This window comes from Dipodomys spectabilis, unplaced genomic scaffold, assembly GCF_019054845.1.
Source record: "Dipodomys spectabilis isolate Male_0828 unplaced genomic scaffold, ASM1905484v1 ptg000019l, whole genome shotgun sequence".
NCBI classification, from domain to species: domain Eukaryota; kingdom Metazoa; phylum Chordata; class Mammalia; order Rodentia; family Heteromyidae; genus Dipodomys; species Dipodomys spectabilis.
The window spans coordinates 23,239,825-23,266,522 of record NW_024870696.1 but is presented as its reverse complement, the minus strand read 5'-3'; the positions used below and the strand labels follow the sequence as shown (position 1 = coordinate 23,266,522).

General features: G+C 37.8%; 1 protein-coding gene across 8 annotated transcripts in view; it reads left to right on the top strand.

Annotated features, from left to right (window-relative positions):
* Csnk1g3 (casein kinase 1 gamma 3) overlaps window positions 1-19,319 on the top strand; it is an 88,680-nt gene extending 69,361 nt beyond the window's left edge. For 4 of the 8 annotated variants that reach the window (XM_042674359.1, XM_042674354.1, XM_042674358.1 and 1 more), the window contains 3 exons: window positions 8,551-8,657; window positions 9,139-9,162; window positions 16,944-19,319. In XM_042674359.1, coding sequence (XP_042530293.1) covers window positions 8,551-8,657; window positions 9,139-9,162; window positions 16,944-16,998 — 186 coding nt within the window. In that variant the 3' untranslated portion in view covers window positions 16,999-19,319. The remainder of the gene's footprint in view (window positions 1-8,550; window positions 8,658-9,138; window positions 9,163-16,943) is intronic. The other 4 variants (XM_042674362.1, XM_042674357.1, XM_042674360.1 and 1 more) reach the window with 1 other exon arrangement.
* The last annotated feature ends 7,379 nt before the right edge of the window (window positions 19,320-26,698 follow it).

Sequence of the window (26,698 nt, the reverse complement as noted above, 5' to 3'; positions counted from 1 at the left end):
TGCTCTTGAGTTTACTCTTTCCTTAAATTCTAAACCCATGATTAAATCTTATGAGTTTGATTGTTTTTCTCATCCTTAAATTTTAGAGATAACTTAAATGAAGTAACCAACTCTTCATAGAATTTTGTAGTCTATGGAATTTTTAGTTAATACATAGTAGAAATGTTTGTTTTATAAATTAAGTCTAGAGTGAAGGGCTCACAGGCAAAGGGTGCCTGAAGTATAAAATGTTTTATCACTTCAGTTCCTTTGGAAAAGCTACTAGGGACAAATGATATATTTAACTTGCATAAGAGAAACTGAATTGTGTATGTATCTACCTATGTTTACATGCATTTGAGTTCCTCTATGTGTTTTGCTCAGTGCTCAGGGAAGTCTGCAACTGTTAAGGTGTTTCTAGATGGCTATCCTGTCACTTTTGTATCATTATGCAGCTGATTTTCTTGCCTCTTCTTACTTATGTGGCTCAAGGAATCCCTTTGGGTTTATCAAAGGGTGAATGAGTGTGATTTTTGACCCACTGCAGTATTTCACATACTTTTTTTTTTTTCATATGGTTTGATCATTTCTTTCTAAAACTCTTCTGCCTATAAAAACTGTGCCTGACTAATGTTCATTAGTTTACTAACTAGAATTCTAGCAATAGGGACAATAATTACATAGGTAAAACAAGAAATTACTTACTTTTTTCAGTGAGTTAATGAGTGTATTTTACAGTATTAAATAGACCTGACATGATAGACATTAAAAATGTTTGACATTAATGAAAACTTTCACTAACAGTAAGATAATGCTTGAGTCTTGTCCCAATGAAAAATAAAATTAAATTCATCTAATTCTTTGCAATTTATACCATACTTTGCAATTTATGCGTGTTTTCAAAGTTATTTGAAATGTTATGATACCTGCTTAAACTAAAGAAATTATAAAATAATAAAATCTAAGTTAATATGGTTACTGTAATTGAATACTATAGTTAACCTGGAATGAAAATAGAAAGAGAACTAAGGTGTTCTAAGAAGAGAAAAAAACTAAGCTGGGAGCTAGTTACAGGAGGCTGAGATCTGAGGATCGAAGGTTAAAGCCAGCTCGGGCTGCAAAGTCTGTGAGACCCTTACCTTCAACTAACCATCAAAAATAATAACATTTTTTAAAAAGCTAAAAGTGGAGCTATGGCTAAAGTGATAGAGTGCTAGCCTTGAGCATAAAAGCTCAGGGATACCACCTAGACAACACCTAGAGTTCAAATCCCAGGACTGGCAAAAAAATAAAGAGGAGGAGAGAGAAGACAGACTCCCTAATGGTGCTTATAGGTGGTAAGAAGATGTTCCATCACTGACCGGTACAAGCCAGCTCAAAGAAAACTTTTTATTTTTATTTTTTTGTTGGTCATGGGGCCTGAACTCTGGGCCGGGCTGCTGTCCCTAAGCTCTTCTGCTCAAGGCGAGCGCTCTCATTTGAGCCAAAGCGCCACTTGCAGTTTTCTGGTGGTTTTATGGGAGATCAGAATCTCATGGACTTTCCTGCCAAGGCTGGCTTTGAACTACGATCCTCAGATCTCAGCTTCCTGAGTAGCTAGGATTATAGGCACGAGTCACCAGTGCCAGGCCTCAAAATTTTTTATTAGTGAAAATAACTGTGGTAAGAATTTTCCTTTGAGAGTCTTCATGCAAGGGTCATTAACCACCTGTGGGATACTTTGAAGCATTCAGGAGATACGAAGTCTTTATCTGAGAAAGACATATTGTCAATGAATAGCAAAGGAATATTGCATATCTTTTCTAAGAAAAGGTATTTCACCCAAAAATAATACAACTGATTCAGATATAAGATATTCAGTGGTTGTCTAAAATGAGCCATTCGGGGCCTATGGCATTCCTCTGGTAGCATCTTACTGTAATGTATCCCAGCTTGTTTAGAGCTGCTGCCAGCTGAAACCTCTTGCTAGTTTTAGCCTATCGAAAAATCTTCCGGTACTTGCTATTTTAGGTAGGCATTGTAGTAGACACTGACTTAGTAGAGTCTAAACTTGAGCTCCCTGTGTTTCCTAAAGTATTGCATAGTAGACCAGACATAGAAGTTAACAAATTGGTGACATTGTCGTTAAGTCCACAAGCCTGTGATGACAAATTTGGTTCAAATTCTGTGTCAGATTATCAGTAAAAGGACATTAATAATGTCTCTAGCAGATGATTTTGTTGTAAAAGTTAGTAAAAAACAAAAAACAAAAAAAAAAAAACCAAACACACCAATATTTAGCCCAGTGGCTGGGTTTAGAATGTGTTAGATAAATAGAATCTGTTTTTTCATAAATGAAGAAACTATTTTTCCATCTCTTACAGATGTTGAGTAATCTTAAAGATTTCTCAGAAGTGAAATATACAGGCCCAGCCAAAAAGAAAGAACTATCAAATGAAATTTTTCCCATTTTTTTTATTTTAGTGAAATTATGTTATTCCACAGTTGTACATTGATAAACTGCTCCCACAGAAGAGACTGGGAATGGTATGCAAACATCTGAAGATTTTATTTTGAATCTGTTCTTGGTCTGTAAAAATCCCTAGGAAATTGAATATCCATCTCTGGGTAGTCATTGGTAATAAACATGGCTGAGAAATAGATCTGTCACATTCAGTTTCTTAACCTTGAGTGTTCAGAAAGTATTTCTCTGAATGGTTTCTAGGTGCTAGGCACTATCTTTCTCTAGAGGTTTCCATAGATAGAGGAGGCTAGTGAATAGGCAGTAGAGATACCACAAAGTACCAGGAGAATATATAGGGACACACTAGTCCTGGAAAAATGTAATACCCAAATAAAGACCAAAACAACGTGAATGAGTTAATTAGTTGAGAAGGTTGAAAGGGAAAAGAGAAGAGGGTAGAAAAGAGAGCATGTATAAATTTGTAGAGCAGAGAGACATATTCAAAAATTAAATTCAACTAATCTGGTGTGTCAGAAATCAGGCTGAGAGATAAGCAGTAGGCAAATTTTGCAGGAGATAGTTCTTGTTTAATAACAAAGTAATATTTGGAATGTACTCTAAAAAGTTGGAATGTACTCCAAAGAAAATTAAGTAGAGGACTACTTGACTAAATTTGTGTTTTCTGAAGACCACCTTTGCTAGAGATGAGAGCAAAAGAACTGTGAGTCAGGGCACAGCTAGACCATTGCTTAGGAACATTGATAAGTAGTGAGATGGAGAGAGGTGGAAAGATGAGAAAAGTTAATTCGAAAGAAGAGTTTAGTTGAATACAAGGGCTGAGTGGAAAGGAAGGTTTCTGTTATTTTTGATACTTTCCTGCTTGGAAAATTGGAACTTGAAAATTAGGTTTAAAAATGAACTAGGAGGGAAGCCGGGAGGGTGGCTCAGTGGTAGTGCTTGCCTTGCATGTATGAGGCCCTGGGTTCGATTCCTCAGTACCACATAAGCAGAAAAAGCCGGAAGTGGCGCTGTGGCTCAAGTGGTAGAGTGCTAGCCTTGAGCTGAAGAGCTGAGGGACAGCGCTTAGGCCCAGGGTTCAGGCCCCACAACCAGGAAAAAAAAATGTACTAGGAGGATAGAAGGGTTGAAATGGATTGGAATACAGTATAAATGTGTGGAGATGTAACAATGAACACACCTCTCAGAGTAAGCCATTAGAAAAGTGTACTATTAGTAGCAGATTTGGTTATCTCTCCTTGTCTTACCCTTGTGCCTGCTACAGTAACACCACTCTCTTGACTCAGTATCACTTGAACATTTGCATCCTGTTCTGCTGAGGGGCATCTGTATGTAGAAGGCAGAAGTCAAGAACCCTAAGATATGTATTCAGATTTTTTTTTCTTTCATGCGATTGTTTCTAAACACATTTATAAGATTATATAACACATTTATAAGATATAACCCCTGCTTTCACTGTATTTGATGTTGGTATAATGTGTGGAGGGGAAGGGAAAAAACAAATCATTTAAATAGGGCTACAGGTGGACCCATTGCAACAATGAGATGTACAAGTTGTTATGTTGAAAACGAGCTTTACAACTTTGGTGAGGAGGGAGAGAATTGGGTAGGGGGGGCAGGGGGATGATGGGAAGGGATGAGAAGAGGAAACAAAGGAGGAGGCTACAATGCTGGATAAGAAATGTACTCATTATCTTGCCCATGTAATTGTAACCCCTCTGTACAGTATTTTCACAATTAAAAAAAAAAGGCAGAAGTTAAGGACCTGTTGCCTAGTATGTAGTTTATCCCCTGAAGATGGGAAGCTTTGGGATTGTATTTTAGGATTAGTGCAATTTTGAGCTCCTGGGGGCAAAACAAAATCACAAACTATGTAAAAGGCATATGTAGGGGCTGGAGGCATGGCTCTGTTGGTAGAGTGCTAACCATGAGCAAAAATGTCAAGTTCCAAATTTGAGTCCCAGTCTCAGACCAGAAAAAATACATGTAACCAGACACCGTTAAGAAAATGAAAGAATAACATTAACTGTTGTAATAAATTTGTCATATTTGAGTTAGTGTAGTACAGAAGTATGAGTAAAGGCTAGAAAAAGGATTGGACAGTTATGTCTGGCACTGGTAGAACACATAATTATCAGTGGTGGAATTGTGAATGTGGAATTTTCTAAAACTAACTATTTTCAATTACTGCTATAAAATCATTGAAGTTAGAGAGTAAGGAACAAAATTGAGCAACTGTTAGAATCACACATTCCTTTTGTAGCTTTTTGGAGATCTGATATCTGCACAGAATTGTAGTTACCTGCCTTTATTATGTTAATAATTTCTAGATCACATTCTGTGGTCTAGTTTAGAATTTTCTTGTCCATTTATTCTTGTCCATTTATTACATTTATTATTATTATTAGTTTATTTTGATACTCTTCTATAATGTTAACAGTAACATCTCTGACGATTTTAGTGATCAAAGAAAATAGGGTTATTATAGCTCTACCAGTGAAAATTAGCTTGAAAATTCATTTGGTTTGTCATTGTTCAGAGCCTATGAGACCTTACGGCCATCTTTTGGAATATTAAGAATATCAGATCTCTAGTTGTAATTTTTAGAGTATGTAAGAAACTTAGTTTCAAATAATATACACAGGTCCAGTAACTCTCTGGAAATTATCATATTTTTCAGATGTCTTTTAGAACAAAACTGAGTGCACAAATAAAATACACAATGACTTAGTATTTCTAATATGCTTACTGGGTAGATGGAAATCTGATTGGTTAATACATTGAATATCAACTGCATTTGGTAATTATGATTGAAAGAGTCAAATATATATTGGAAGATAGTTGTGTAACTAGTTTCTCATGAATTAACTCTATTTAGAAAATGTATTTGCTTTAAAAGACCTACAAAAGTTCTGTTACCTTTGTAAGATGGGTTATCTCTGTACTCAGAGTCCTGTGAAGTGACTTCTTCTTTTTTTTGGTCCGGCTGTGGGGCCTGAACTCTGGGCCTGGGCGCTGTCCCTCAGCACTTCAGCTCAAGGCTAGCGCTCTACCACTTGAGTCACAGCGCCACTTCCAGCTTTTTTCTTTTTGCTTATGTGGTGCTGAGGAATCGAACCCAGGGCCTCAGGCATGCAAGGCAAGCGCTCTACCACTGAGCCACCTTCCCAGCCCCTGAAGTGACTTCTTTAGTAGGCATCTTTTGAGTGAACTGTTACTTATCTCTCACATGCTCACCTATGAGCTGTTTCCCCAAAGTGTTCCCTTGAATTTTGATAGTGAAACTACAGTCTGGTGCCCCTACCCTCTCTTACTCTAAAATAAGAGCTATACTAAGTTTCTTTTCAAAATTGTAATGTGAGAGAAAATTTCTTTAGAATAAGAGAATAGATAACAATCCTAAAAACATCTGAATTTTCAAGTTTTTTGAAATGTCGAGTCTGAGAGCATCTGACATTTTTATATAATTTTCCTTCAAAGAAATGATCCTGATGAACACTAATATTTCAGAAATACCTGTCTTCTAGTTCAAATGAATTCTAAAAATATCATCTAAATATAATTCTTTAGAATATGGCTTGCTTTGTTGACTAATTTAGGTTTCAGACACTGTAATGATACATTATTTATAATAAATCTTTATTCCTCCCTTGTATAAACACAACTGCTTGTAAATGAAAGCAGCTTTACTGCCATGACATTTCTCTCAAATCGCTGTGTTAAGTAGGGTGGCTTTATGAGGACAGCAGCACTATCACTGTTTAACCACGTATGACATTTCTTCTGACTTGGGAGCTATTGGCCTCTACTCAAAAGGTTAGGGAATTTGGGAAACCTGGGAACAAGTACATAAAGGAAGATACTGCTTCCTTTTGCTCTGGTTCTGATCATCCAGGTCAAATGGAATTGGAAACATTTCCACAATATAAAGCTTATATAACCAAGTCAGTTATGACAATCTTCCTTGACCAGCTGGAATAAACTAGGTACTGTGCATGTAAAGTATATATAGTAACTGTTGTTGGAACTTGAAATACTTTGGTTTTTAGATTATGAACTATGAAACCTGAAGTAAAGGCATACAGGTTAGAGGAAACTGGAATTTGAGATGATGTCACTTATCCCTTCAGCTACCCAGGGCTAGTAAATAAAAAAAGAAAAGGAGGGCTGGGAAGGTGGCTCAGTGGTAGAGTGCTTGCCTTGAATGCATGAGGCCATGGGTTCGATTCCTCAGCACCACATAAGCAGAAAAAGCTGGAAGTGGTGCTGTGGCTCAAGTGGTAGAGCACTAGCCTTGAGTTGAAGAGCTGAGGGACAGCGCCTAGGCCTAGAGTTCAGGCCCTACGACCGATGAGAGAGAGAGAGGGAGGGAGAGGATTCAGTGAACTTCTGTCAACTGTATCCAAAGCTCTCTGGTAGTTAAAGGTGGTGTAAAACGCTTTTAGAGTGACGGAAAGGGGGGAAGAGTAGGTATTACTATATTCCTTTCCTTAGATCATTTCCAGAAATATTCAAAGCAGTTTTGTATGTCTTCATCTGTACATGCAAAACCAAATCTAGTGTTTATTTCTAAGGGCATATTCCACATAGAATACTGATAACTTCATTTCCAAAACTCAAGAATTAACTCAAATATGTTAACTGATTTTCTCCTTTGAGAGGGAGGGAAGGGTACTCTTCTGTTTTGTATGATGTAGTATTCCAAGTAACTAGAACAGTACCTGCATACTATAAACTTAGTTAAATCTTTTAATTTCAGTTTTTCAAAGTTTATGAGGTTCTTATAAATAAATAGTATTGCTAAATCTAATAGTCAGTTTGGATGCTCATGCCATATATAGAGATATATATCTATATCTATATATAATTTTTTCTGATAAAGGGATTTGATAAAGGTTAAAGAAAATCAAAGATAATTCTTGATGAATTCTGGGAAGATAATAAGGCTTCAACTGATTTTTTTTTCTATGGGAATCATAGGAAAAATAATAGATGTAAGTAGAGATATGATTGATTTAACCTTAGAATTGTTGAGATTACGGTGCCAAACGGTGCAGCTAAAAGTGCCAAATGGTGCCGCTAAAAGATTGGGTGACTTGTTAGGCTTCTATAGAAGTGTGAGAGTGGAGGCCATGATTACAAATGATGCTCGTCGTAATGATGGTGGCCACCTGTGTAGATGTCTCATTGAATCCAGGCACTCACTACAGATTGTACTGATTTCACTTCATACTCTCAGAAACCATGTTAATTAGATGCTGCTATTCTCCATTTTTTAGTTAAAGACCCCAGGGTTTACTTTAGCAATATAAGGTATCTTGTTTGTCTATTTATTTATTGTGTGTCTTCACACTTTGCTTCCATTAAACTAAGTTTCATAACAATAGGAACTGTCTTATTTTTGGCTGTAGCTGACACAGGATAGGTGATCCAAATAATTTGTCAAAAGGAATGAACGCATGCCTGAATGAGTGAAATCCTGTGACAAGAGAAAGAGCCTAACAAACTTCTAATGAGTAATGCAGTTGGTTTTGAGTGTAGACCCATCGCCCCAGTAATCAGCTTCCATCAAAGAGATGCAGAAGTGTTTTGGAAGATGAGGGCTGAGCAAGGCTCACAGAACTCTATTTTGACCATTCATTGATTACCTTCAAGAGAAGTATTTATGTTTCTGAAGTACAGACAGAAAATAGATAAGAGAATTGAGGAATAAATGAAAACTTTTGACAGTAGAAGGGGGGAGTGAGTTATATACTTTTTCAGGTTTAGTATTAAAGAGGAAAGGAAGAAATAGGACTATGGGTGACTTGACAAAACAAGAGAATTTGGGAAATTTAGTACGTTTGTTATTGTTATTAAGGTTTCCATAGGAAGGAATTTACGATCTATCAATGACACCATAGAGTAAGAGTTAACTTTCAAAATCAGACGTGAAACACAAAAATTTCACAAAAGAAAGATGCTAGCCTTATTTCAATTATGAACAACTACTTACTAATAGTTTTGTATTTCTCATATTAATTTTCTAATTTGTTTTATACAGTATATATATACGTATGGATAATGTATGTTTGTATGATTTGTGAGTTTTTTTTTTCTTTTTGAAACAGGTTGTAAGTTCTACAAATGGCGAGTTAAACACAGATGACCCCACTGCAGGACGTTCTAATGCGCCCATCACTGCTCCCACTGAAGTGGAAGTGATGGATGAGACCAAGTACGTATTGCTTTCGTTCGTTTAGGAACTTTTTATTCTTTAGCTCTGCATGTTTCAAGTTCATTTGTAGTCACATTCACTTCTTCCCCTCCCCCCCCAGGAAACAGATATAAAAGAAGTAATACACTTAATTATTTTATTTCAAATAGTGCCATTTCAGTAAATACTTTAATAATATAACCATAATTACAAACTTTGTTCATATTCTCATTTAAAATTAATAGCATATTTTTAGCTTTTGGCACTTGAGCTTTGTATGAAAGTTGTTACCATACTATGTATATTATTCTGACTGTAAGTATAAAAATAATTCATTTTATAGGATGTTATATAATTGGTTATTAGTTTTAAGATACAAATTACATTAATTCTGCTTGGATAATTAGTGTGATAAACAATGTGATCATTTCATTGTGTGCTGTTTCTGATGATCTCTCTCTCTTTTTTTTTTCCTCGTATTTTTTTTTTTTTATGTGTATAGCTGCCAGAAAGTGTTGAGCATGTGGTGAGTTCTCAAGTGTAGGCAGGCAGAAATAGCTCCGTTGGCTATCATTTCAAATACTTAGCAGTTAAAAACCAAACAAAAACAACAAAAAAACAAATGAACCTCTGACCATAGAAATTATAATTGGTAAAAGCTACGTAAAAATATTTGCTATCATTAATAGTAGCTCGGGAGAGCGAAAGATATGTTTTTGAGGAGCTCTTTTGCCTGCTGCAACTTTTTTGCTTTGAGTGATGTTTTGATTGTGTAGATGACATGCCCACTCTGCTTGTGCTTGTGCATTTCTTTTTATTTATTCTAAATAGAAAAAGAGGCAGATTTTCTTTTCTCCTCTTTGTAATTACTATGAAATACTTACAACAGACTCTCTTCCCTATGTTATCACTAAAACTGTATTTTAGTTACTAACCAGTTATCATGGTGGTCCAATATAATGTTGACAAACTTAATGATAAACTCTATGGAGAGAGTGTGGATTCTCAAACTAGCTCGTGACAATTATCAGATATCATAAAAAACATTGTTTTTATTTGTGAAAATGATACTGATACTGGCTTTCAGTTGTAATTTTCTGTCTCAGTTTCAGGAACATTTTGAGTCAGACTTAGAATAAACAAAGGAAGATGCTTAGATTAGCAAATTTTGAAGCATTTTACTTATCATCGAATATGATATAATTTCTTTAAAAATGCTTATTCACATTGTATTTATTATTATTATTATTATGGAGTTGTACAAAGGGGTTACAGTGCTTTTTGGTCAGTGTCATTTGTGTGTTTTGTTTAAATATAAAATAGAGTTTGTGACTTTGAGGACCACTCCTTAGGACAGTTAAGAAGACAGGATGGCAGGATGGAAGGTTAGAGTAGTGTGACCCCTGTTAAGCATAGCTGGTAGAGTCCTGCTGCCACTTACTTGTTACTGTCTTCATGCTTGTTTCCTTCCTATGAAAGAACATGAATAGTGTTACTTCACTGGTTGTGGAGAAAAGTAAATGTGATAAAGCTCTTGTATAGTGTCTGGTATCTCCAGTTATTTCCTCATTACCAGACCCTAGGGACCTTTCTCATTTGCATTCTTCCAGCAGTGTCCCTCTCATTTTCTTCCTTCCTTCCCACCCTCTTCATGGGAACAGGCTGTTCGTTCTGCACTCACTTCCTGCCAGAGACTTGATTTCAATCAGCTCCATTACTTTTATTCATTTATTCATTCAGTTGTACTGCTGAGATTTCAGACTGTTGAGTACTCTTCTCACTCCTAAATAGATTACAGAGTAGCGGAAAAGATTGTAGTTGTACTAGCATAGGGCAGTTTATGATACGAATTACAGAAAAACAATTAGAGCTTGTAAAGAAAGAGATTGCTTCTTGACTTGGAAGGTCAGAGAATACTTTATGGAGGTGGCTTTGAAGAGTAGCATTGTTAGTGGTTTATTTGGGGTGAGTCAAAGTATGTACTATGGGTTTGGTTATCTTTCTAGACATTAGGGAGACACATCTTTGGGAAGTCGGGAAAGGTACAGAACTTGAGGGATAAAGGGTAAAAAGTACAGCAGTGGAGTTCCTTGGACACTGATGAGAGTGAGCTGTGCAACTCATGGGCAGAGGTGGAAGAGAGGAAGGGAACAGAGACTGTATGAAAGGAAATGTACTTATTACCTATCTCACGTAAGTACTGTCCCTCTGTACATCACTTTTATAATAACAGCAAAGTAAATAATTTTTTAAAAGAAGAATGAGAAAGAAGAAAGTGACAGAAAAACTATTCCTGAAGGAAGTATTTTCCATTGCTTAGAACATGATGTCCAGATTTCTCTTTTTTAAATTGTTATTATAAAGGTGATGTACAGAGGGGTTGTAGTTTAATAAGTCAGGTAATAAGAACAGTTTTTTTCGGGGGGGCAGTGTCACCTCTTCCCTCACTCTCTTCCAGTTTTTCCCTTCGATCCCTACCTACAAGTTACATAGTTTATTTTCAACATAGTGACTTGTGAGTACCACTACTGCATTCATTCTTCTTTTGTCCCTCTATTTCTTTGCCCCTTACAACCCTCCCCAAAACAGATAAACAAGACCAAAAAAAAGAGAGAGAGAGCGAGAACAACAAAAAAAAAGCACCTTCTTGTTTCCATTTCCTGGGGTTCGTTTTGATCAGTACTGTACATGACCAGAGGCGGAGGCCTTGCACTGTGTGCTCCTCTAGTTCCCAGTATGGCAGAAAAGGCCCCTCGTAATGTTCACAGTCTGGCCAGCACTCCTGCCCCCATCTTTCTCACTCTCTAACCTTTTGTCCCATTGATTGGTTTGGCTTTTCTCTGTTAAAGCTATTTATGTGTTTCCTACATGATGAAACTTTCTGAATTTGTTGAAAACAAGGTTTTTTCCATCCTCAGACCCCCTCCCCAGTGGTTAAAATAGCAAGCCTCAACAAATTATTACTAGTTAATTAAATAAGTATTTAATGGACTGTCATGTGACCGTTTAAAAGAAGTGAAATGGAAAACAATCTGTTAGGTGAAAGAAGACAAACACAGAGGCCTCACATTAGATGATTCCATTTGAATGAACGCTCCAGAATAGGAAGCATGTAGGACCAGAAAGTAGGTTAGCGGTTTGTAAGGCAGGAAACTGGGGGAGGACAACTGCTTATGGTAATGTGGGTTTTTTTGAAATGGGAAACTAAACATCTTTCCCTTTGGTGATGAGGATGGCTGGCCACCCTGTGAATATGTATCACTGTAGGGTACACTTTAAAAGGGTGAAGTTGGAACATTTTCCTTAAGGTAGGTTATAGGAACCCTCAAAACTTTTCTAGCTTTCCACTAAAACTCTTTAAACACATAGTTTTTACTTTTCCTTTAATGAGGTTGATTTTAAACATTTGTCCAGATTCATGAATACATTCCTCATGTCCTCTAGTTTTTGTCTAAGGTCAGCAGCATTTCCTTTTTTAGATTGTGTTATATGATTTTGTTAGAAACCTGCCTAGAATTATTTCAGATTTTTTTTCTATCTAATTAAACAGCAAGTGGAGCTGTAGATTAAGTTGTAGAATGCCAGCCTTGAGCAAAAAACTATGGACAGCACCTAGGCTCTGAGTTCAAACTCTAGTAATGGCAAAAAAAGAAAAAAAGAAGAAGAAAAAAAGGAAGGAAGTGATTTGTAATTGCCTAAGAAAGCAGGCTTCTTAAAAGCCAGCAAACAGTGCAATCAGATAGAAACATTTATTTGAAGCATCATAGTGAGCAGAAGATTGACTCCAGGGTGTAACTTGTTTTCTTCTGTAATTAGATAATTGTTTTGTATCAGTATTCTTGAATGATTAAGAAACTTGTTGCTTGAAAGTATGTTAAGGTGACAGTGCATTCATTTATTGAGTTACTAGTATTCTGGACTTTGATAGTCTTTAGAATTATAAAAATGAACAAAATGTTATTTTTCAGGAGATGATTTTTAGTGAGAATAACAAAGGAAAGCGATAGTAGTAAAGGCTATATCACTTTCTCTAAAATTTTTTATTGTAAAGGTGATGTACAGAGGGGTCACAGTTTCGTAAGTCAGGTGATGAGTACATTTCTTTTTGGATAGTGTCACCTCTTTCTTTGTTTTCTCCCGGATTTTCCCTTCCAACCCCCAAACTGTATAGTTCATTTCCAACACAGTGTCTAGTGAGTATCACTGCTGCATTGGTTCACCCTTTGTCCCACCATTTCTTCCCTCCCCAAATCAGATAAACTTACATACAAGGTACAGAAATAAAAAATAGTGACAAAATATCTAACTTACTTTAATGAACCTAGGACCTCATACATGTCCGGAAAGTGATCCGCCACTGAGCTATTGCCCAGCCTCTAGAGATGATTTGGGTAGGATAAATGGATTTTAGGTATACCAAGATCATAGGTGAAGAGAGAAGAGTCTGAAAGACCATGTAGTATGTGCTAGTTGCATTCTTCTCCCTATAAAGGTGACACTGAGAAGTTGAGTGAAGAACATAGTAAGGAGCCATGTGACTAATGCCTTAGCCAGTAGAGAATTGTCCATGAGACCATTATCATAAACTGCCCAGCCTAATGGGCAGTTTACTGGTAGATTTGGAGAGAGGAGAGACTTCACTGCAAATTCCAGCTACTCTTTTTTCAAAATGTTTTACTTGTTTTGAGACAAGGTCTTGGTCTGTAACTCATCTCACCTCAAATTCACAATCCCCTTGTGTCAGCCTCTTGAGTGCTGGGCTTAGAAGCATACTTCACCACACCCAGCTGGAAATTCTGTTCAAAGACTCAACAGTTGTTTGGGCAAGACAAAAATTTCTGAACTAAGGCAGCATGAGAAAAGGAGGGGAAAAGATCGTGTGAGTCATTTTAGACTGAGGCTAGTTGCATGTGGACAGAAGAGAGGGAGACGCTGGGATGCGATGAGTCTTGTAGGTCCCTGCTTGCAATCGTTCGGTGGATGGATGGTCTGCCCCTGCTATGAACCCTTCCTGCCTAACTGACTACCTCTCCCTATTTAAAATCAAGATACTGCAAGATGAAATTGCATGTTTGGTATTAATTTTAAGGGAAGAAGGGTCTTTGTCAAAGAGTTAAAAGATTAGATGCCATTAAAAGATAATTTGTCTTAGCTTACTTAGGTAAGGAGAGGTTGGCTGGCTTTTTCTTTCTTTTCTGTTTCTTTGTCTCTAGTTTCCCTCCCTCCCCTCTCCCGCCCCCCCCCATCTTTGAACTCAGGACCTTGTGTTTACTAGCTAGGCAGGCTTTTTTTCTTTTTTCTTTTAATTACAATCTTGTTTTTGTTTGGAGCGACTGAGACCATGATCTTCCTGATTGGAAGTAGAAACAGGAGCAGTCATCCAGCAGCTATACTAAAGAGCAGTGCTTTCTGACCTGACCTTACCGTTCAGACTTTGTTAAGAATGCTGTCCAAAACACCTATGTGAGATACGCACAGAAACTTTTACTTCATGAAGGTCACTAAAGCTTGTGCCCCAGAGCCAAAACATTCATTTATTCAGTAGCTATTAATTAAATGAGTATCAACTTTATGCTACCTTGTTGGGATGTATCTGGGAGCAAACCCTTACTTCTAAAGCTTAAATTCTAATGTGAAGGAACAGGAATTTCAGAGTGTAATAAGGAGTAAAAGCTGGGGCCACGTGGCTCCAGTTGTGGTACACATGCTTATTAATGCTAACAAAGCCGTCAACAGTACTGATTTAGGTCTGGGATGGAGACAATTGAGCAGACACTTAATTCTTAATCATTAAGGGTATAATTCTTATTGGAAATGACTTTAAAGGAATCAACCAGGGTTAAACTATCAAGTTGAAAGGAAATATTTTGGTAACATTTCTGAATTTGAATGCATTCACATTTGACGAGGCAATGCTGCCATCTGGTGGTGGTTTCTTTAGTTACAGTCTAGCTTTGCTTTTGCAAGTCTAAAGCTATTTTTACTTAGTGGGAATTTATGTCTTTTTTTTGTTCTTCTTTGGTAGGTTGTTGTTGAACAACTAGATTTCACCTTAAGATCTTTAGTCTTAATGCCTGGCATGGATTTCTGTATTTGATCATACTTAGGTTAATAAAAGGTTACTTAGGTTCTGACTTTCAGAACTGAAAGCAATAAATAAGGCATGTGAATAGCTAGTACAAGTGTGGAAAACTGGGACTTGAACATGTTCACAAAAACACGTATGACATTAAGTTTCTCATTCTAAAAGGCATATGTAACTTAAAATAGTATCTTAGAAAAAGCTTAAAAGAATAAACCAAGGAATTCAAAACAACATCATATTTAGAAACAGTAACACCATTCAAAGGACTTTATACTAATTAATTTCCACTTTCTTGTGATGAGATTCTTAAAGATAATATTTAAATTTTGAGCTGTTCATTTTGAATGCCAGTTTTTGATTACTTGCTTTCTTACCCTGTGGATATTTCCCAACTTTTTTTCCGAAGTCTTTGAAAGATTTAGTTTAGATGAGTGATTTTCATTTCTTAAAAAGCATTTTTCACTTGAATTATGTTTTCCTTTGCCACTCCAGAAAATTGATGCAACGGATTTGAAATAGATTTGATAGCTGCCATTATAAATTTTTGCTTATGTTTTTCTAAGCATAGGAAAGATCAGTTACACTGTGGGCCTTGCTTTCCTGTGTCAGCACTTCTCTAAGCCCCTGACTGAGTCATTTCATGTTTCCTGGTAGTCTCCCCAGGGAGGTGAGGTAAAGTTTGTAAAGATTCATAATTGTACCTAGTCCTGGTTGAATCTTTATCAGCTGACACAATTCTTACTGGCATCTCATTGACTGTCATTTTGTGCTGTTTGGATGGGGCTGTGTAATGTGGATCTCTGCATAAACCACAATAAATGATGTGGAATTATTTTTATTAAAGATAATGCAGGCAGAGAGATTGATAACAACTAGATAGTGTAGAATAATAGGTCTCTTAAAACTACAGGGTAAGGGCTGGGAAGGTGGCTCAGTGGTAGAGCGCTTGTCTTGCATGCATGAGGCCCTGGGTTCGATTCCTCAGCACCACATAAGCAGAAAAAGCTGGAAGTGGCGCTATGGCTCAGATGGTGGGTGCTAGTCTTGAGCTGAAGAGCTGAGGGACAGTGCCCAGGCCCAGAGTTCAGGCCCCATGACTGGCCAAAAAAACAACAAACAAATAGAAAACCACAGGGTAATTATTACAATTAGCTTGCAGATGTTGGTAATACTCCTTAATGAATGAGAGTTAGTAAGAATTGGAAGAACATTTTGCTTTTATTACAAAATATGCACACCAATATGGAAAACTCAAGGGTAGCTAACCATGTTTGCCTGTACCAAAAGTAAAACTCAAGACTAGAGCATGGATCAAGTGGTACAGCACTTGTCTCAAATACAGGACTCTGAGGTGAAGTCCTAGTACCACCAAAAGAAAAAAGTAAACACAAAAGGAATTAATTGTCTAAATCTCTTTGGGTGAGGGCTAGCGAGTCATACTCCTTTTCAGTTCCTGTTAGCCTCCACATCATTGTACAGTCTGGCAGGAAGAAGGTGTACTGTGAGAACCTGCTTCTCTCCAGTCCTCACTTAGGAATACAACCAATCAGGACTACGTTGCTCTGAGTGTATAGTCTGAACTATGAAATCACCTTGATTATGCTGTTTGAAGTCCTCAATGTATTTTCACTTAATACACAGTAAGGTTGACATTCTTTTAGCTCTGTCAGTTTTGGCATTATAGGTAACATTTCTCTTTTCCAGTTGATAATATGGCAGGAAATATAGGGTGTATTTCCTAGTTCTTTTTATCTCTGGAATCCAAACTGACTCTTGATGACCCTGAAATCCCTCCCCTTGGGGTCATTATTGCCTTTGTCACGGTAGCTTCAGCAGTCTTGTATGAGAGAGAACCGGGAGGCTGCCTAAGAGGACCGTAGAAGAGCACGCCCCTGTCAGCTTACTGAGCATGCTAAATAACGTGCTGGGTTGCTGAAAATGCAGAGTGCCAGAGGGTCTCCCCTCCTGGAGCAAAGCCATTTGAATTGCTGGCTCCTGTGTGCTACATTTCCTAGGACATCTTGCTACAACTAAAAGGCATGTTGATTAGACATAATAGTAACAACTCTGCCATCATTTCACTAATATACATGCTTCACTGGTGTATTTACTTTTTTTTTGCACTAGCCTGTTGCTTCTTATAACCCTTGATAGTTAGTATAATCGATTCAACCATTGTTGAATGTGTTTGTATAACAAAGCACTGTTTCCTCTCTTTCCAGGTGCTGCTGTTTTTTCAAACGAAGGAAAAGGAAAACCATCCAACGTCACAAGTGACTGTGGCCACGGACAGGTCCGGGGGAGTTACTTGCACGTTCATCTGCTGTCCTGTGATTGAAGTCATCTCTGTAGTGACCCCACAGATTTTCAAGGACTCACTCCTAGAAACAAAAAGTCATACTTTCCTACTTCATTTTGTGGTTGTCTTACATTCATATTTTTTTTCTACTTTCACTTTTATGGAAGCTTTAAAGTTTGATCAAAACCTGAGCGCTTTGTCCATCAGTGAGTGGAGTGGACCAATGAGGTGATATTGCTGAGTACGTTTCCACAGTGTGTTTTCCAGAAGCTCTTCTCCTGCTTAGGAAAGCAGTATGATATCTTACATGTTAAGCAGTTAGATACCTAATTTTTTTTTTTTTTAAGAAACTTTGTGTAAAAGCATACTCAAATGGAAATTTCCTTCTCAATGGACAGGGCAGCAGCAGAGAAAACCAGAATTGGCTGACCATTTTAAAAATAATTCCTTGAGAAGTTCATGTTTTGTGTCATCTGCATTGATTTCAGCATTTCTGACGGTACTGTCATTCATGAGTCCTGTTAGCATTCACTCTGTGAATTGTGGTACAGTCACTACCCAGAGGTACTGAGCAAAGCACTGGGTGGGTCAGCAGATGGTGGTGATAACATGAGTCACAAAGAAGGGTGGGAAGTTCCAGCTCTGGCTTTTGTCGCCGTACTATGTGAAGTACAGTGTTGCAAAAGTGGCAAAAGCACTTGTTTTTTTAAAAGTCCAAATATTTGTATAATATAACTTTATGCTTCCAGATACTAGTGTATGTTAGACGTCAAGGAATGAATATTTTGAGAAGTTGGAATTTTTAAAAATACACTAAGAAAAAGAAATAAATGTGAACTTGGTTGTGATATGTAAGGCTGAACGCTATTGCTGAATGATAGATCCTCCCCCCGAGCAGAAAACCCAGCTGCTCTGCAGGGGTGTCTGTTTATTGTTTTGCTCTTTGGTTAAAAAACAAAACAAAAACTTCCCAGCAATAAAAACTGGTCACTCACTCTACTGCCCTCTGTGTTTTAGGCCCTGGTTTTAACTTTGCTAGTTTTGGGGAATTTTCCCACTTGCAGCAAGATTTTGATGATTGAAAAATGTTAGGAGAGGATGGGTCAGGTGCTTTGTCTCCCTGGTCTTTTGAAGTGCCTGCAGTGTGTGAGTAGAATAACAGGTGTGTGGAAGAGGAAGCCCTTTCCACGTTTCTTTTAGTGTGCTTTGTTTTAAGCCATAAAGATGAAAGTCTTGTCACATTTGACTCAAAGGGTTAAAACAAGAAGACTGGCTGAAAAGAATTATGTTGGTCAGTTCTCCTATTTACCGTTCATTCATGAGACTTAGTCCAATCCCATGCAGTCTCCTCTTTGTCTTTAAGTATGTGCCTCCAGTGTGCTTATTTATTTTTTATTGTTTCAAGGTAACATTTAAAATGTGCATCAATGTAAACAAATCCACATTTTACTTCATTATTGCATTTACAGGTATTTAATTGTACTTTGTAATTTATTTTTCTTATTAGCCAAAAGCTCAATGTGTTGTTTTTGATTTATTAAGCATCGTATGATACCACAAATCAGGACGTTGTTTGTCACTGTTGCTCTGAGTCCTAGGATTGATCTTTTCTTGATTTTGAAGACCTATTATGCCCAGCTTGGAAGACATTGGCTGTCTCATTTGGTCAACAGTTCCATTCTATCTGTTTGTGTAGATATTTGTTATAATGTCTTAAATTACAGAAGTTACATACTGAGCTTTTATTTTTGTTTGCTTTGAGCAAGATAGATGGATGTTTGGCCATTATAATGTGAAACCACTTCTTTCTTTACAGTATTTGACCAAATTTGTGTGTCTATGATATTTGTAAAATACATGGGCTATCTGTATTTCTTATCATAAGCCTCTATTTAGTTTTATTCTCAGTAGGGTTTTTTGGACTGTACAGTGTTTATATGATCTGAATTCCTTATACATAAGAAGGTGTGTATATTAATCCAATTATGGACTTAAATATTTTAAAAGTATAAATACCCTTATTTGCTGCAAAGACCAGTGTGTAGACATTTGCTTTTTAGCAATACTTTTTTTAAGTGCTCCATTTTAATGCCAAGGACGGAGTCTTCCGGCAGCACGGACGGCCCGTGGTAGGCAGCGCAGGTGTGTGTGGGCTACGCCAACAATGTTTTGCATTTTTATGCTTTTCTGTCAACACTAATGAAGTCAACATTGCCTGAACGTCTGAATAATGAAACACATCCCTGTTTAAAAAAGTATGTAACTGAAAAAGAAATAAAAAATAAAGGTAGTTTTTTTACACTTGCCTTTTCCCCTTTACTCGAAGCACGGGCAGCATCACTCATCCAAGCAGGAGTTTTAGAAATTCACCATTTCGGCTGTGAGCTGTGAGCAGGGGAGCAAAAGGATCATGCTTTGGTTCCGTTAGAATGTAGCTGTGAGGGGCACACGACCCAGAAGATCAAACTGACTTTTTTTGGTTTATGTTTTTCTGAATTAATTAACTGAACAACTAGAGCTGTATGCCAATACACTGAAGGAAACAATTCCTTTTAGAGAGCGAAATCATGTATTATGCTCATAGAAGTTGAGCAGTGTGAGTCCCGTTTTAGGTGAGCAGATTTAAAATGGTTGCAGGTGGGAAGTGCGAATGGTGACCGCTGGCCTTGCGCTGCCAGTGCTTGGCCCGGTGTGCTCGTGGCACTTTGTTAGGTAAAGTAGTGCTCACCTAGCCTGGGCGGGCTGTTTCCATTAAGCCCCACTGACCCGCAGGAGAACTAACATATAACACATCATCTTTAGACGGCCTTACCTAGAAAAACCTGATGTAAGATGGGTTCCCCTCTCAATGGTTACGTATTGGTATTACTGAGAACCTTTAGAACTTCCAGTGATTGAACCTTAACCTGGCTTAAGCAGTAGGAGCTTACACTTTCTCGTTTAATTAGAGTCCAGTCCTACAACACTTCAGACATGGTTAATCCCAGTACTAAGACTGGACTCGTCTTTATTTCCCTTGGCTTGCTGCCCCACCCCCGGGCCCCCCACCCCCCTTCCCACGTTTGGTGGTAGTACTGGGGTTTGAACTCAGAGTTTCCTGTCTACTAAGCAGGCGCTCTTATCACTTGAGACACTCCATTTTGCGTTAGCTTGCAATCCCCACCCCAATAAGCTTTGGCGTTTATACCTGGACTGGGTTGGACCACACTATGCTCTTCCTGTTTACACTGGGAAAGGAGTGGGGTTAGAGGCACACGCCATCATACCCAAACTGTCTTACTAATTTGTCTGGGTTTATTCCAAACTGTAATTCTGAGTAGCTGAGATCACGAGGTGTGAGTCATCACGAGGCAGTGGCTTACTTTCCATCCTGCTGTTCCTCTCTTTCCGTGTGTTATGGTGAAGTGGCCACCGGTAACCTGCGATTTTACTCCGCTGCCTTAGTAACTACAGTAAGATCTTAAGGTCTGCTTTTCTCAATGGTTTCAACAAGCGCTGATTACTGACGTTCCTGCATTGGATTGCGTGTCTACCCCAAACCAGTTACTATGGACAAGGTAATGCAGTTTTCCCAGCGGGTGAGCCTGGGCCGTGGGCTCACCTAATTAGAAGATACCTGGACTGAAAAATGGGGCAGAAGAGAGGTCACACAAAAGGATAGGAGGGTATTAACACTAGGAGAGTGAATAGCTACTAGATATAAGCAGAATAAACAGTCACTACAACGTGGCAAAAACGCACAGCATGAACACACACCTGATTAACTACCCATTACTGTTTTTCAGAATCTAACAAGCATTTTTATTATTAGAAGTTACTTATGAACTTATGAGTACTGTTGAAAAATGTTTTAGAATCAGGTAAAAAAGGAAGATAAGTTACCTTATTTGATGTGCTTTTGTTTAGCTTGTCACCGTTTTGGTGATAAATTTGCATTAGAAGAGTTAAAACATAACTTTTCTGTGAGTGAAATAACTATGGTAAAGCTTTATGATATTCAGGGTAGCAAGTTTGTTCTCTGCCCAGCTCTGATAGATTTATAGACAGTATCAAGACTTACTTCCTAAGAATGTGTGGGTCATAGCAAAATAAAGGACTGGCAAGGTGTATCAACAGTGTATTGCTGGGACAGTAAGTTCTCTTTCCCCTTTTCTTCCAGTTTTAGGCTTTGTGGATAAAAGCAAGCAAAATTAGATGTTTTTATATACTTAAGCAATTAGCAAACAAATTTGCACATATTTTATTGATTAAATGTAAGACATAGTACCACTTGAATACCATTTTTAATACTTCAGTTAGCACTTGAATACAGTAGAAGTATATCAGTGATAGAAATTTAGTTATTTTGCAAGGATACTACTTAATTTGGGATTTGAAGTTGACTGCAAATATTTGAGTTGTTAAATGCCGATCTGTGGCATGCATTTTCTGTTTCACCTTTGAAAATGTCTTTTCCTACCAATAGATACTAACAAGTAATGTTCTCAAGTCTTGGATGAAATACTTGAGATTTCTATTATGTTCTGTTCTTGATAGTTGCCTTTTATCAGATCTGCAGAAAAAGTTAATTTCTAATGCCATCTGTTTTTCAGTTGTAAGGAATTCTTTAAAGGATTCTTTTTGTTTATAAAAAATTCAGGCTGGCCTCAGGTAAAAATATTATAATAGCTGAGGATAATGGCTCATGCATAAATCCCAGTTTTGCAGCAGACAGAGATGGGAAGATCATGGCTCATGATCAGCCTGGGCAAAGAAATTAGTGAGACCCTATCTCAAGAGCAACCCCAAAACCAAGCCAGGTATGATGGCGCACATCTGAACTCCCCAGTACCTCTGGAGGGATAGGTATATGTCCAAGACTTCCTGAGCCTCATCAGAATAATAAAAAGGACTGGGGTGGTGCTCAAGTGGCCGAATGCCTGCCAGGCAAGCACAAGGCCCCGAGTTCAAACCCATGATCCCCTAAACAAAAGATTGCAGTAAAGCATCACTGCCATCGAGCTGTTGTGTGATTGGGCAAGGCAGAATTTTCAGCTGCTTCTAATATTGGCTGGATTAAGTCTGTCCAAGTTTAGAAATACATAAGATTCACATACTTTCTAAAGAAAACATCTATGAGTAATACACATCAGGTTTGAATATCTAACATTTTTACAAGCTTTGTAAACGTATCCAGGTAATGTTTTTTTTCTCTTCCACATATATTTCTACCCCCATCAGTTTCAACACACCATGGGAGATACTATTTCAAGTTGTACTGGGTCAGAGTTTTTGGAGCTTCTTTGAAAATCTGTTTGTTGTTCTGTTCATAGTATTTGTAAAGGTTGAATTGAATCTCAACTGACTTCTTCAAGTAATCTGTAGCTGCATTGGCCACACCTGCAGATTCATCATAAACTAAGGAAAACCACTAAGAGTATGTGACTTGATTTAAACGAACTAGGGTTACACTGTAGTGTCCAAATGTCATAACTTCCTGCTAAAAGGTTCACAGTTGAAGTTTCTCTGGATGCACTTTGTGGCCACTGGAATCTACCACAACGAATGCACCATCAGCAGACAACTTTCTTAGCTAACAAATGATCCATACAGAAAGTTCCTTGTGTTGCACTTTTATTGTGTGTGTAGTGTGTGTGTGTGTTTGTGTGTGCGCGCGCGCGCGCGCACATGTGCATGTGAATAAATTCTGCCAGGAAAGGGATGTTTTAGTTCTCCAGTTGTTCTGACTGTTTCTTTCCTGTCAGTTGGGAATATTGTGGTGAGTGCTTATTAATGAAGAAATAATGCTTTTAGCTCAAGTATTCCATAATAAACACAATGCCTTGCCATGTAATTGTATAACAAATTCAACTCCCACTGTGCTTTAATGGTGTCACATTCAAAGATTACTTTTTTGACATGATTAATTGCACTAGTAGAAAAAAAATATTTGTATGAGAATAGGTGTGACTCACGGGACTGCTGTTGATTTACAATCACTCCTGAGATCTAGTGTGTGGAACGGCAGTACAGAGCAAGATATACCACACCTGGACTCCTTCACCAGTGTCCACTCTGCTTCTGTAGCATGGCGGGGTTCCAATAAAATTGTATTTATAGACACTGAAACTTGAATTTCAAGTAATTTTATATGTCTTCAAATATTGTTTTGAATTTTCTAACCATTTAAATACAAATATTAGCTGTCTGCTGCAGAGGTTTGAGGATCATGGTTTGAAGCCAACCTGGTTAGAAAAGAAGAAAGTCTGAGACTTTATCTACAATTTACTAGTAAATAGCCAGAAATGGAGCATGGCTCAAGGGGTAGAATACTTTAGCGCAGAAGCTCAAGGACAGCACTCAGGGCTTTGAGTTCAAGCCTCAGGACTAGTGTGTGTGGACACACACACACACACACACACACACACCACAAATAGCTAGGTGCTAATAGCCCATGATTGTAATCTACTCAGGAAGTTGAGATCTGAAGATCATAGTTCAAAGCCAGCCAGAGCGGGAAAGTCCATGAGACTCTTTAAGCCACCAAAAAGTCAAAAATGGAGGTGTTACTGTGCTGGTACAGTGCCAGCCTTGAAAAGCTCAGAGACAGCATCCAAGCACTGAGTTAAAGCCCTAGTAGTGACACACACAAGTGTATATATACATATATGTGTATATATATATATGTGTGTATATATATATATGATCCTTACTACCCCATTGCTCATTGGCTATATCATCTCACTTAAGGACATATGTGAACTAATATAACTGATTTTATGCCTTAATAAAAACAAAGTACCAGGGAAAGCCCTCTGTCAAGCCAGTAATATGCTGAGGTCAGTCAGTACCAACCTATTGAACAAAGTCTAGTATTCTCATTGCTATAGACAATTCTTTTGACCACAAGTGCCATTAGCTGTTTATCAGGTGCTTTGCCAAAATCCAGGCCAATCGTTCTATTTCTTTTTTTAAAAAAATGAATTCCATTGTCAAGGTGATGTGCAGAGGAATTACATACATAAGTAGTGAGTACATTTCTTGTTGAACTTGTTCCCCCTTCCTCATTTTTCTCCCACGTTCCCTCCTCCTCACCCCCCCCCCCCCGCAAGTTATACAGTTCATTTCCAACATAGTCTTGTGAATATTGCTATTACCTTGGTTCTTCCTTTGTCTCACATTTTGTTGTTTTCCTTCCCTTCTCTATTTCAGTTAAAGGTATATACAATACCCAGGGCACCAAAATAAAAAACAGCGACAACGGGGGATAAACTATAGGAAGAAAAAACACAAAAGAAAAAAAATCACATAGTACATTAAAAACAACAACTCCATGTCTTGGAGTTTATTTTGCTTAGCATCATCTTATGTGGTCATGCACATAGCTATTGAGCTATTCTGCTTATCTGCTAGGACTATCCTAGACATAGACTAATTATTACAAATGAGGGAAACCATGGAGCCTAGGTTTCTTTGGGTCTGGCTTACTTAGTATGATTTTTCCAGTCTTTTCATTTCCTTATGAATGAGTGATGTCATTCCATTCATGGAAGCATAGAATTCTGTTGTGTACATATACCACATTTTCTTGCTCCGTTCATCTACTGAGGTGATTCTGGGTTGGTTCCATATCTTAGATATGATAAATAATGCTGCAATAAACAGGGTTGTGCTGGTAGCTTGTTTGTGGGCATTTGGGTAGTTTGCCCAGGAGTGGGATTGCTGGGTCATAGGGGAGCTCTATGTGTAGTCTTCTGAGGAGCCTCCATACTGCTTTCCAGAATAGTTGAACAAGTTTATGCTCCCACCAACACTAGTTGTTTTGCCTTTTGGCCACTCTAGTATCTGTTGTTACTAGATTTCTTCATAATGGCCATTCTAACTGGAGTGAGCAGGAATCTCAATGTTGTTGATTTGCATTTCCTTTATGGCCAGAGATGTTGAGCATTTCTTTACATGTCTATTGGCCATTCTTATTTACTCTCCAGAGAAGTCTCTCTTTAAGTCTTTAGCCCACTTATTAATTGGGGTGGTTGTTTCTCTGAGGATTTGTTTTTGGGGAATTTAATTTTTTGAGTTCTGAATATATTTTAGATAAAAGGCCCTTGTCTGTTGTATGGCTAGTGAAGATCTCTCAATCTGTGGTTGTGTTTCTGGATCTTTATTAAGAAAATTTGACCTGTGCCGAGGAACCCTAGTGTTTCTCCTATTCCTTCCTGTAATGTTTTCAGGGTATCTGCTTTTACCTTGAAACGCTAAAAATCAGTGGCTTTTCTGTATGCCAATGATGAGAACAGCAAGGCTGAAATCAGGAAAGCAACTCCTTTCGTAATAGTCCCCCGCCCCAAAAATAAAATATCTAGGACTTAACCAAAGAAGTGAAGGACCTCTATGATGAAAACTTTAAATACAAAATGGAAATTAAAGAAGAACTCCTGGCTTGGAGGATTGACATCATGAAATGGAAGTGCTACCAAAGGCCATCTACAGATTCAGTGCACTACCCATCAATATCCAACATCATCCAACGTCAGTGAAATAGAGGAAGCAATCCAAAAATTCATGTGGAATAATAAAAGACCCTAAGTAGCACAAACAATCCTTAGCAGAAAGAACAATGCTGAAAGAATATCAATACGAAACTTCAAACTCTATTACAAAGCTATAGTAATAAAAACAGCTTGATACTGGCACAAGGACAGGCTTGAGGACCAATGTAATAGAACTGAAGACCCAGCAATGCACCTGTAGACTTATGGCCACCTAATCTTCCATAAGGGAGACAGCACAATTGGATGGAAGAAATGGTGCTGGCAAAATTGGTTAAACACCTGTAGAAAATGAAATTGTTCTGTTTCTTTGCCTTGTCATTCTCATTATCTCATTAAAAAAGAAAAAACAACACACGTAGATTTGATTTGACGTGACTTCCGGGTGTAATATTTATTTGTGAAGATCACCATTTTTCTAAACATATTTTGCCTTTTAACAAATTATCGTATGGTCATAAATGGTTATCGTGTTTGCCAGTCTGCTGCTGTAGAATCCACCCTTTTCTTTAGAAAACAAACAAAACAAGAAACTCAGCCAGCGGCTAGCTAGGGGCCTACAGAGGCTGAGATCTGAGGGCTGAAGCAGAGAGATCGATGAGACGCTTACAGGGCTTGAACTTGGAGTCTCACTCAGCTCACTTGCTCATTTCTGCCAGCGCCACTTGGAGATAGAATCTCACACATTCTCTGTCCAGGGTGTTTTTGAAACACGATCCTGAAGATCTTAGCCTCCTTAGGAGCTTGGATTACAGGTGTGAGCCTCAGCCACTAGCTTACACTGGGCTACAACTTTTTCTGTGTACTTTTGCACACACACACACACACAATCCCCAGCTAATTCGGAAGCTTAAAGCTTTGTTTCTTATCTACCTGCAGATGATTTTACAATTGTGTGTATATTGTTTTAAATGCGGAGCCTGCTGGCTGGGCAACTTTTTTCTGATCATTTCTTTTTCTTTTGTGAAAATGAAACAATTAAACTCTTAATTCCGAAATTGGATTAGACTTTTGAGTTCCTTTTCCTAGGCAACACAGATCTTAAGAGACATACACTTTCAAGCATCTGTCACTACCATTTCAGTCAATTTTGTTTATTATTATTATTAACTATTATTATCTTTGTGGTAGGTAGGCTCTCATACCTAAT